The sequence below is a fragment of the Copadichromis virginalis genome, linkage group LG20 (genome assembly GCF_057382275.1).
Source record: "Copadichromis virginalis isolate Kocher_CV1m ecotype Utaka linkage group LG20, C_Virginalis_male_GT1.1, whole genome shotgun sequence".
NCBI lineage: Eukaryota > Metazoa > Chordata > Actinopteri > Cichliformes > Cichlidae > Copadichromis > Copadichromis virginalis.
This window is the reverse complement of record NC_140637.1, coordinates 17481614-17493031: the sequence shown is the minus strand read 5'-3', so window position 1 is coordinate 17493031 and position 11418 is coordinate 17481614. Positions and strand designations below refer to the sequence as shown.

At 38.2% G+C, this 11418-nt stretch overlaps 1 protein-coding gene across 1 annotated transcript; it reads left to right on the top strand.

Moving 5' to 3' along the window:
• Nucleotides 1-136: 136 nt before the first annotated feature.
• Nucleotides 137-11167, top strand: mfsd2al2 (major facilitator superfamily domain containing 2a-like 2). Its single transcript, XM_085444649.1, has 14 exons — nt 137-238; nt 866-985; nt 1058-1182; nt 1274-1400; nt 2120-2198; nt 2289-2440; nt 4781-4871; nt 5313-5434; nt 5554-5637; nt 5760-5843; nt 5914-6026; nt 6265-6408; nt 6500-6667; nt 9995-11167. The coding sequence occupies exons 1-14, from the start codon at nt 137-139 to the stop codon at nt 10365-10367; spliced, it is 1884 nt and encodes a 627-aa protein (XP_085300775.1). The 3' UTR covers nt 10368-11167.
• The last annotated feature ends 251 nt before the right edge of the window (nt 11168-11418 follow it).

Genomic DNA, 11418 nt, shown 5'->3' with positions numbered 1-11418 from the left:
GCAGCTGTACTGAATAAGAATACCCCTCTTCAAAACACAAAAGAGTTGTTGAACCAGAATCTGGTTTCAAACGGGTGGCATTCACCTGTGTGTGCAGGGAAAGCATTACATGTCCAGTGATACTCAAGTGTTAACAATGAATTGCCTTAAAAGTTTTTCAGAGCACTTCCAGACATTTAAAAGGATTTTATTCAAGCAAAACACAAGCAGGAACTCGTGCAGCAAAGATCAGCAGGGGGTAAGGACCATTTCTCTTTATTCGTAGAGTTTACATTCACATTCAAACCCTTCATTTCTTTCTTTTTTTTTTAAATTATCTGTAATAGTGATAGCATTACAATTTTCCCTTGAATATTATGATTTAATGTTTGCTGCAGAAGCTTGTTCTCAATTAAATATGTTAGTTTTGTCCTCTCAAACAAGCTTTCACTTGAAATCAGTGGCAGCTAGCTACTGTATTACTTTCAACACCGGTGTCAAAGTAAACTTTGTGTTTCCTACTCTATTTTTATTTTTTTCAACAACATTTTTAAGAAATTGAAGAAAAATAAAACAAACACGGATACAAGAAAACACAAAAAAATTACACAAGGTGCTTCAAAATATTCTTGTTTTCATAAAAAAAATGAACCCTTGCATGAGTCAAAAATGTAACAAACTAGCACCCTTGTTAAATAGTGCTTTTGTTACGTTACATGGATTATAATCTAATTAATAACTGAAAATAAGACAACTGATATTTCTGAATTTATTTTAGTTTTGTTTGACACTCCCTCCGTGGAGGAGAGACTGTACATGAGCCAAATGAACTATTTGAACTAACCACATTCAGGATTTTCCTCCATCCTCTCTCTGGTTTTCACAGGACTCAGGTGGTATTCCTCTGGCCTGCAAGCTGTGTTATGCTGTGGGTGGGGTCCCACATCTGATTACTTCAGTAGCTATTGGTATTTCCTTGCAAATTTTCCTTCTGGATGTTGTAAAGGTAAAAGTTCAGTACTTTCCACAATATAATGTTCTATACTGCTTCTAATTTTAAGTGGGTAAAATATCACAGATGGAGGCCTTCTATGTTTCCATGATTTTATTTGTGAGTCGGGCCTGGGATGCTGTGACTGACCCTCTGGTTGGATATCTTGTGAGCCGCAGTAACTGGACGCCCATTGGCAAACTCACTCCATGGTTGGTTGAGCCACACATTTAACACGCATTTCACTTTGAATTTAGATTCCTGGTGCAGCACTGTGCTTAGCCATCAATCTTTATCTCACAGGATGGTTATTTCCACTCCATTTGGCATCTTGTCCTATCTGCTTCTGTGGTTTGTGCCACGAGGCTCGATGTCTGTCAGCGTGTTGTGGTTCCTCATAGCGGCTTGCCTATTCGAGTCCCTCATGACTGTAAGTTGTTGGATGTTCGCAGGCACAATCACTTTCATTTGTCACATTTCATAGGTAAAAGTTCAGCTTGTTGTTTGAAAATCAAGATCCTACATAAAAAGAACACGATATACTCGTTACCAAACAACACCTATAGCATAGACTGTATGATTAGTGAGGTCATGATACCACGCCTTTCCCCCTTCTCATTTTTGATATTGCACATCCTGGATTCCTCTTCTCACATCTTAGTCCCTCCCACCAGATATGCAGGCAAAAGAGGCAAGAAAGAGGAGGAGGAAGGTGTCGGGGTAACAGGAATTTAGTCAAATGAGACATAATTTTTTTGTTTTTTTTGTTGTTTTTATTTGGGCCGACTCAGACAACATGGCACAGTCTGACAAGATACAATACCCTTTTTTAAATCGCACACAGATACGTTGGACGGCATAAAGTTTGAAAAGACATTTGGACTAGCTAATTAGAGTCCTCTTGTTAGCGCTTAGCAGCTCAAGCAAGATAAACATTAGGTGGGATAACACGCAGGCAAAAAAATAAAAGAGAATTCTGAATTTTAGCTCAGAACGCTTGTTAGCTCTTTGGTCATCTTTCTGGTGACTGAAATTCATAGTACTCTGATCCTACTGTTATTTTTGCTCCAAGCAATGTCACCATGGCTACTGAGTTTCACACCAATGGTGAAGTGTCATTTGGCATCACATTTTTCTTCCTGTCAACAGTGCTACAACGTCCCCTACCTATCACTGAATATGTTTCTGGGAGGAGATCAGAGAGACAGGGACTCTGCCACAGCCTACAGTAAGAATATTGACTCATTTACATTCAGAAACCTCATCAGACCCCAAACTAAATGCAAAGTGTTTTGAGTTTCTTTACTTATTTGGCCAGGAATGAGTGTGGAGATGGTGGCAATGCTGCTGGCATCAGTAATTCAGGGACAAGTTGTGGCTGTGTACAATACAGAGAAGCAGGAGGCCTGCCAGGACCATGAAACACCTCAAAGCACGTCTTCACCACAGACTGCTTCCTTTCAACAGACAGTATGCTACTCTCGGGGGGGGGGGCAAATACACTCTTCTTTATTTCCTGTTATATTTGGATTTTCATATTAAACATGGCCAAGCATATATAGAAGCACGTTCAGGCTTCAGATTGATCTAGACACCAACTGTTTTATCTACACCAGTTTTTTCTACTTTTAGCTCTGTGTGATGTCACTGAGGAAGCCCCTCCCATTTGCTGACCGATCTTTACAAACTAGCCAATCTGATTATGTCATCATCACACAGCCTCCTCTCACGATTGCCGTTATGGCGCAGCATTCTCGGTGCTACGGTATTCCTGAACAATAGGTGTTGGTATAGGAGGAGAAGAAGCTAACCTGGAAGCAAAGTTTTTTCCACAATGTCTCATCTTTTCAAACTGTTGCGTCATCCTCTTTATTACCTGCAACTCTCTGAGCTTCTGTACTGATTATCACTGAAATACCAGTAAACACTGAAATAATCGTACACTCGTGTCTCCAATCCAGCAGCAGCACAACGTACCAGGTTACAAAAAAAGGTGGACAACTGTCAGCTTGTGACAGCAAGCTGACAGTTGTCCATTTGATGTCAAGTCTGTCATAAGGTGCCGCTTGCCAGATATAAAAAGTTTGATTTTATAAAACTGTAAAAAAAAAAGAAAAAAAAAAGGCAAAGGATTCTTTAACTGTGACATCAGTAAACTCTTTCCTGGTGAATTTACTTAGGAAAGCCTTAAAGCTATCTCAGTTGCTGGTTTTAAGGCTTAGCGAATACAATGTGATGCTAATTTTGTAAATGATTGCTTTTGGTAGTGTCCCAAAGAGTCATGAAGCAGTGTGGATGTCAGAACTTTTCATTGATAAGTCGTTAACCTAAAAACCCCGCAGTGTCAGTTAGATGTGCATCAGCAACAGAAGAAACTCCCAGCTTGAGGTTTCAAAAATGAGACTTAGCAAAACAGCTGATGGTGTCATGGTGGCCACACCCATCCAGTATATACAGTCTAGCTCAGTAAGAATAAAATAAAATATATAGAATAAAATATATAGCTGTAAATGAGCATATTAGGTCCCCTTTAATGTAAAATAAAAATTGTTCACCCTTTCATAGGACTCACATTTCATTAGTAGAGCAGAAGCTTTTTTTCTTTTTGTGCTCACATAGTTTCAGGGATATCTTGTTACCCTGTAATTTACTGCTCTTTGCTTGATGTATACACCATTGTTGTGGGGTTTCTGTGTGTCTGAGGTGAACTCACATTACTCATATTATGTATACACATCCAGAAATGCATACACTATTATATATTGTACATATATTTATTAGTTTCAGGTTGGCCATTCTTGTATTTTGCTCGTTTGTGTTGTTGTGTTTGCACATCTCTGTTGCTTGTGGGGCTCGCACACAAGAATTTCACTCGCATGTGCTGTGCCAGTGTGCCTGCACATGTGATGTGACAATAAAAAGTGATTTGGTGATTTGATTTGATATTATGGAGATATATGGGCACATTTTGGGTGCTCACTTTCATTGCAAATCCTCATAACTGAATCCATTACATGTAGAGTGACATCTTGATTAATGGTTAGAGTAAGTTTTTGGAAAATTGATTAAATTAAATTTAAATGTAAGTCTTCTGTTTCATGATTCGACATGCTGTGTGTTCAGAGATGCTATTACGCATTGGTTGAAACAAGTGGTTTCTTAAATTACCGTTGCCTTCCTGTTAGGTGAAAACAGTCTGGCCATTTTCCCTGTCCTCTGACATCAACAAGGTCATTTCACCTGGAGAACTGCTGCTAACTGAATATTTTCTCTTTTTGGATAATTCTTCAGAAAAACCTATAGATGATTGTGTGGAAAAATCCAAATCAGTTTCTGAAATACTCAGACAAGCCTGTCTGGCACTAATAACCATAACATATTTGAGTCACTTAAATTCATTGTTCTTCTCAATTCTGATGCTCAGTTTTAACTTCAGCAGGGCGTCTTGATCGTGTCTACATTCCTTAATATACTGAGCTTCTGCCATGTAAATGCCAGCTGATTATTTGCATTAATAAGACGTTGAGCAGGTGTCCCTAACAAAAGCCAGTGAGTCTATATCTTTACGTAGTTTGCTTTTTTTTTTTTTGATTTTATGTGAATGAGATCGACATCTACAGCCGCAAGCTGATTTGTGTATTTCACGTGCTCCCTGTAGAAACACCATTGCGCTTTTTGTGTTTATTTATAATGCTATAAAACAATTATTTACAGTGGAAAAACTTCTGTTTTTAAGCCTCTAGACTTTGTAGACAGAATAACATGCTTTGTTTAAAAGTTATGATTTCATGTGTGCATTTTGCCCCCCAGCAAAAGGCTTTCCTGACCTCAGCTATGATCATGGGTGCCTTGTTTTTCCTCTGCAGCCTGATTTTGTTCCTCGGGGTGAAGGAGAAGCAGGGTGAGTCATTCAGAGACAGTCAGCGTTCAAACACAATAAATAAAAGTTTTTTTGTTCTTGTTGAACAGCTTTGCAGAGGCGATCATGTTATCATGAGGATCTGGTAACAAATATTTCAAACCTTTATTTGTCGAGTAGGATAAAAAAAATGTTTTCATTTTCTTTTGCTTCGGCACCGTTTGTGAACAGAATAATAAACTTGTCAAAGCTTAAACTATACGTATAGACAAACCTTTGAACCTCTGAAGTGAACATTTTTTTGTTAAATGAAAACATAATTATGCTGAGTCAAAGTGATTTAGTTTGATATATGCATGGCATGGACAGGTGTAGCTGAGGACTTAATCAAAATGTAAAATTAGCCAAAGATTTTACTCCACAAACAGAGTAAAATCACGAGTCTGATATTTCACTCTTTTCTCTCATATGTTATATTCCCAGCCTCTCGCTGCTCTGAAGATAAAGTACGACCTTCCTATTTGAGCTCGCTGAAGATGCTCACGTGCCACGTTCCTTACCAAAGGCTGGTGCTGGGCTTTGTGTTTAGTACATTTGCCTTTCAGGTTCAACTTGTAATCATTTCTGCATATGGTTTCTCCTTCTTAATTCTGTTTTTATTCACTTCAAAGTCACATGTGAAACAATTTGTCCTTTTTTTTCTTACCATCTGTTTTGATCTCAGATGTCCTTGGGTAACTTTGCGCTGTTTTGCAGTCATGCTGCTGGGCTGGGAGCCCAGTTCCAGCACCTCCTGCTGGTTTTACTGGTAAGGTGCAGCTAACTTAACAGACTCTTTCACACCCTGCTCTGCTGCATGGTTCAGTAGCTTTCTGGCCAGTTTAGATATGATTTGAGTTCAAAATAGAAATTCAGTCAACATTTCCACAGGTTTCTGCCTCTGTAGCAGTTCCTGTGTGGCAAATAATTCTTCTGAGAATTGGGAAAAAGTCCACCGTTTTCATCGGATTGTCGGTAAGACCTCTGAAACTTGATGATAAGAGAAATGTTCCACACCTTGAATCCTCGTTTTTGTCTCTCCCAGCTCTTCATCCCAGCAGTGATTATAGTTGCCTGTGTTCCCAGTAACCTGCTGGTCTTCATGAGTATGTGCGTTCTGATGGGATTCAGTGTGGCAACCATATTCCTGCTACCCTGGTGAGTCAGCTCCCAGCCTGAACACAAAGTTTGAGGTCCTTTCCAAGGCCCCCTGTCAGATCTAATCAGTGTCAGAGATGAATGCGGTGCACATGAATCATTCATAGTCTGTACTCAACCCTGGCCAGTGATGACTATTCCAGAAACGATGTGCTTTGCTGACCAGCCAGAACTCTCCATTAAAACTGACATGTGGTTTTGACATGTGATATGTCAACTTGTTGTGTGTGTGCTGCAGGTCAATGCTCCCAGACGTGGTGGATGACTTTGCTGTGAGACACCCGTCCTGTAAGGACCTAGAGCCTCTGTTTTTTTCCTGCTATGCCTTCTGCAGTAAACTGACAGGAGGGCTGTCTGCTGGACTCTCAACCATGACATTACAGTGAGTCAGACTCCAGTCCACTCACTTCTTGTGTTTTGTTACGTGGGTACATCACTTGGTCTGTCACATTATGTGCTCTCCTCGTCTGCAGGTTTGTGGGCTATGAAGCAGGTGCTTGTAACCATGGTGACAGAGTGGCGACTGCTCTGATCGTACTGTTCTCGCCAGTTCCCATCACACTTTTGCTGATAGGGATGGTGTTTTTTCACTTCTACCCAATTAACGAGAGGCAAAGCTTGCAGCTCCGGGAACAAATCCAGTAAGAGGCTCAGACATGTCATCTTTGAAACAGCTACAATGGAGATTTATATCATTAGAAAAAGCATCAAATTAAGAAGTGAAAACAACAGCATTAAAAGAGTTGCTCACATAGATTGCCTATAAACAGAAGCACTATGCACAAGACACACAGAGAGGAGTAAAACTGAAATCATGGGAGAACCCTACAACAGCAAAGATGGCGGTAGAAATATAACTTTCAGAGGACAAAAATCTTTCTAAAATGTAATTGTTGGGCAAAATCACGTTTGACTAGTGATTTGACATTTGTCAGGATTAGCTGTGTAGGAGGCAGATTGCAGACCCAGATGCACGGGGTACACAGGGGTCAATCCTAAAGTGAGCCTTTAATGTCGGCTATTCTAAATAACAAAGCACCAACCAGGGAATACGATCAAGATATACAGAAACCACGAGGAACACAGAGCAGGATAACACACAGCACTGAAGGTCAATGTAACAAGGGACAAAGAAGACAGACAGGGGGTGAGGAGGAGAGGAAACAGCTGGAAGACACAGCTGAACTAAATCAAAATAACAAGACATGAGAGAATTAAACTAAAACACGACACCGAAGTCAAATGACTATGAAATCATAGCACAAAGTAACTAAACAGAGACAAACTTGACACAATGAGACACAAATGGGCAACTACACAAATAACCAAAGACTAAACAGAATAAACCCTAAAAGGGATATTGATAGCAAAACTCGGCTGAAACAAGGAACTAAGGCTCAAGAATTTGGACAAGAACAAACTAAGAACCAAATAGAACATTAAAATAATATGCAAACATTCAAAGTTCACAAACTGAAACCTCTGGGTTCAAAACCCAAGACCATGACATTGTTTATGTTGTGATGACCATTAAAATTAAAGATTATTTAATTAAATTAATTTTAATGCTTCTAAATAACATCCCAAGTAAATGACTGGAGATGTTTCAAGTTGTTTGCAATACTGGAATTTGTTATACAAGATGGACCAAACCACTGAGATATCAACTGCTGGTTTGTGAAGTCCACCACTGTTTAGTTTTGTGGGGTTTTTTTTGGTGTTTTTTAAACCAGATGTGAAGAGTGACTGTTTAAGAAACAAGCAACACCACACCATACAACTGCATATGCTTAAGGCACTTCTTCATTGGCTTTTATATACAGTTCACAGTTGCTCATTTTGATGAACCTTTGAAGCTTTAGTTTCAGCTCATTGTATCACAACATCTTAACTGATTTCATGGCAGAAATCTCAGGAAAAAAAGACTCTTCGCACATCTATTTTGTAAGACAGATGCGTAGGAGAAGGACAAACAGATCCAGCATTGCAAACAGACTCCCACACAGTTTAACTTGGAAAGATCCCTTTTTTCTTCATCAGGCAATATTATTTTTGACGTATATTTGACAAGTAGAACAATCAACTTAGATACCCAACATAGCTGATAAAATCATAAATGTTTAGCCAGACACATGATCAACCTCATTACATATATACATATTTAGATGTAAATAATTTTCAGCCACTTCATGTACAATATAATGAACAAATACATTAAAAAAATTAAAAGTAAAAAATGAAATCCCAGCAAAAAGTTAGAAACGTGAAATAATTTAGCTGCAAAAGAGATATCAAAAAGAAAAGAGAGAAAAATAGACTTTTAGCCATTAAGGTTGAGGTAAAACCTTAAATACTGAGTTCATAGTTGTCTGTTATAGCATGTTCACAGCAAGTTCACACTCACAGATTTAAGATCAAGTCAAGTCTTGGTGTTAATAAGTCATAAGTTAAGTTATTTTCCAAAGAGTTTCTTGAGAAGATTTTTAACAGGTTACTCTCTGAGCACGAGATGGTACAGAGGGAGTCGCTGTGCTCAGAATAGCACAAAGACCAGAAACAGGGAAACTGATATGCTAAGCTTCAAACAAACAAAAAGTTTGGGATTTATGAAAAACACAAAAAGATAAAATCTCAAAGGATAATTGTAATTTTAAAAAGTATAACGCAATAAACTGACTTTGTTGAGTGAAATCACTAAAGAGAGTTCATTTTAATATAAAGCATTGAGACTCTGCCCATATGGATTGGCCAGAAGGACAGGCAAATTCAATATTTAATTCAAGGGATTGTTGAACTCTCTATATGTTGCTTAGAGAACTGGAAATAGCTAGAGTGAATTATTGAAATGTGTGCAAGTACAATATGGTATTTGTACAACTCTAACAAGCTCAAAAGACTATGCTTGGTATGACCACCTTTGTCAAGATGGCCTGAACCTTTTCTCATTATTTCTTTAAGTAGTCTTTAGTAATAGTAAAGCTAAAGATTTTTGCACAATAAATGTAAAATTTATAAACATACAACTGACCCCCAAATGATCTTTTTAACAGCGTCATCATGCTTGCTATTATTATATGGATGAAGAGTTCAGTAAACTATCAAGACAGATTGTAAATTCTCAGTTATTCACTTCAGCTGCTCAATATGTCAGCATCTACAATATCAAAGAATGTGTAAGCAAATTTATAAACTCTTTGAATGTAAATAGCATTGTCACACAGACTTGGATCAATATGGATTTTGAACATAAAAGAATAAGAGTGAAGGTCTGGTTTTGTTTGTGGATTAAAGCTTAAAACTTGAACTACAAAATAGTGAAAAAAGGTGGCCAACAACATACTAGAATGAATAACAACAGAAATCTGCCATGTGAGTTGAGTTGCGTTAACAAACAGTTGAACGGGATTACATTTAGAAAGATGTGAAATGAGATTTTAGTTAAATTGTTGGAGATTATGTGATTACATTGTAAGAACACATTTTGTTCACCCATCTGCAGTATAAGGTGTGGTATTATTATCTTTATTTATCAGATTTGTTTAAATGGTTTTTGTAACGCCAGGGATTACATCGCTCATTAAAATGTCAGGCAACTTGTGTTCATTAACTGGTTACAAAGTAGCCACGGAACACAAAGTAATCTGACCCAAGCGTGCCCAACAGCACCTCTAAAGTGTATGGGCATCTTGCTGGAGTCATTATTCCATATTTACTTCCAGCTCTTTTTCCATGAGTATGCCCAGATGTCATTGTTCCAAAAAAGTTTTCCATAAACCTTCAACATAGTGAGCAAAAGTAAATCAAAGGAGATCATTCTCTGCAGCAGAATAGAATCATTTGCTACATGCTTTAACAGATAGCCTTACAATAGTCCTTGCAGGACTTAAACATACCACTTTTAAAATGAAAGATGGATATTAATGATAATACATTTATTATTTATTTTGTATTTTTTATTCTTTATCCAGCTCAGAAGTTACATCATCATCTTCAGAGCGAAGAGAAAACACAGAGCTGCCAACAATCCTGCAGCAGGCCCACGCTGGAGTCACATCAACATCACATTATGACTCAAACACATTAAAATTTGAGAACTTACCACACTGTTACAGTCAGGAGAAAAAAAATTCAGTCAAGTCTGTTTGTTCAAATGTTTCCAACAGATCTTTTGGAAATGGCAGCAGGCATAAAGCAGATCGGTTAATTGTAAGTCCTCGATGTCATGAACAAAGCCCTCACCAGTGCTCAGGATTGGCCAAACTGGGCATAAATGTTCCTGAGAATCATTGCGAGTCTGCCTCTAACAGGTCGCATGTGAGAGCCAAGGTGTCATGGGTTTGAGGAGTACATCCCACAGCAACTGTTTTAGCCTGTTTTAAACATGATACAGCCTTCATGTCTGTACTTTGTAATTTGATGCTTCAGCAGGGAGTTGGTTCACTTATCTTAGCATATCATTGGATCGGCATAATCTAGAAAATGCATAGCTAAGAAACTAATAGAGAGTTACAGAAGACCCAGCCAAGAAATCTTTGCAGAACACAAGCTTAGTCCCTGCAAACTCTTTGCACACACTGAGTGGAAAAATTGTTTTAACAGGTCATGTCTTTATGTTAGGGTATCAATCTGACCTGTTTTAGCATTATATTTAGCATAGACAAATAGCATTAGGTTAGATTAGATTAGATAAAGCTTTATTAATCCCTCGGTTCGGTTCCTCCTGGAAATTCTGTTTCCAGTAGCACAGCACCAACAGAAGCTGCAAAAGAATGTAAGCAGAAATAGAAATATACCATATATACACATATACACATATATAAATACAGAGACACATATAAACACAGAGTATATAATAGTGATAAATAGGAATAGGAATACCAGGGAATTGCACATTTCAACTATTGTGAGACAATAGTTAGTCTCAGTTAGGCAGCAGATGTTCTTTAGCAGAAATGTGTCACACAAATCAGGTTATGGCATTAGTGTTATGGTGCCATCACTCCTAACCAGAGATGGGCAGTAACACGTTACTGTAATCCGATTACTTTTTTCAAGTAACGAGTAAAGTAAGGGATTACTATTGCAAAAACGGTAATTAGATTACCGTTACTTTCCTGTAGGAACGCTGCGTTACTGCGTTACTAAAACCGTGATTTTTTTTTGCGAGAATGTCTCATGACAGTGACATAAGCAAGTGCTACGTTTGTGACAACAGCTGTCTGCAGATCAACAGTGGATATTATATCGAGTGCGGGAGAGAGTATGAGCGTGCAGCGTTTAAAGCATGGAAGTACTGACCTTACTTTAAGTTTGATTCCATAAAAAGTGTCAAAAACATTAGCGTCCGGTGTGCGTGGGAAGAAAACTTCTTTTTACAGCGAAAAAAACCCCC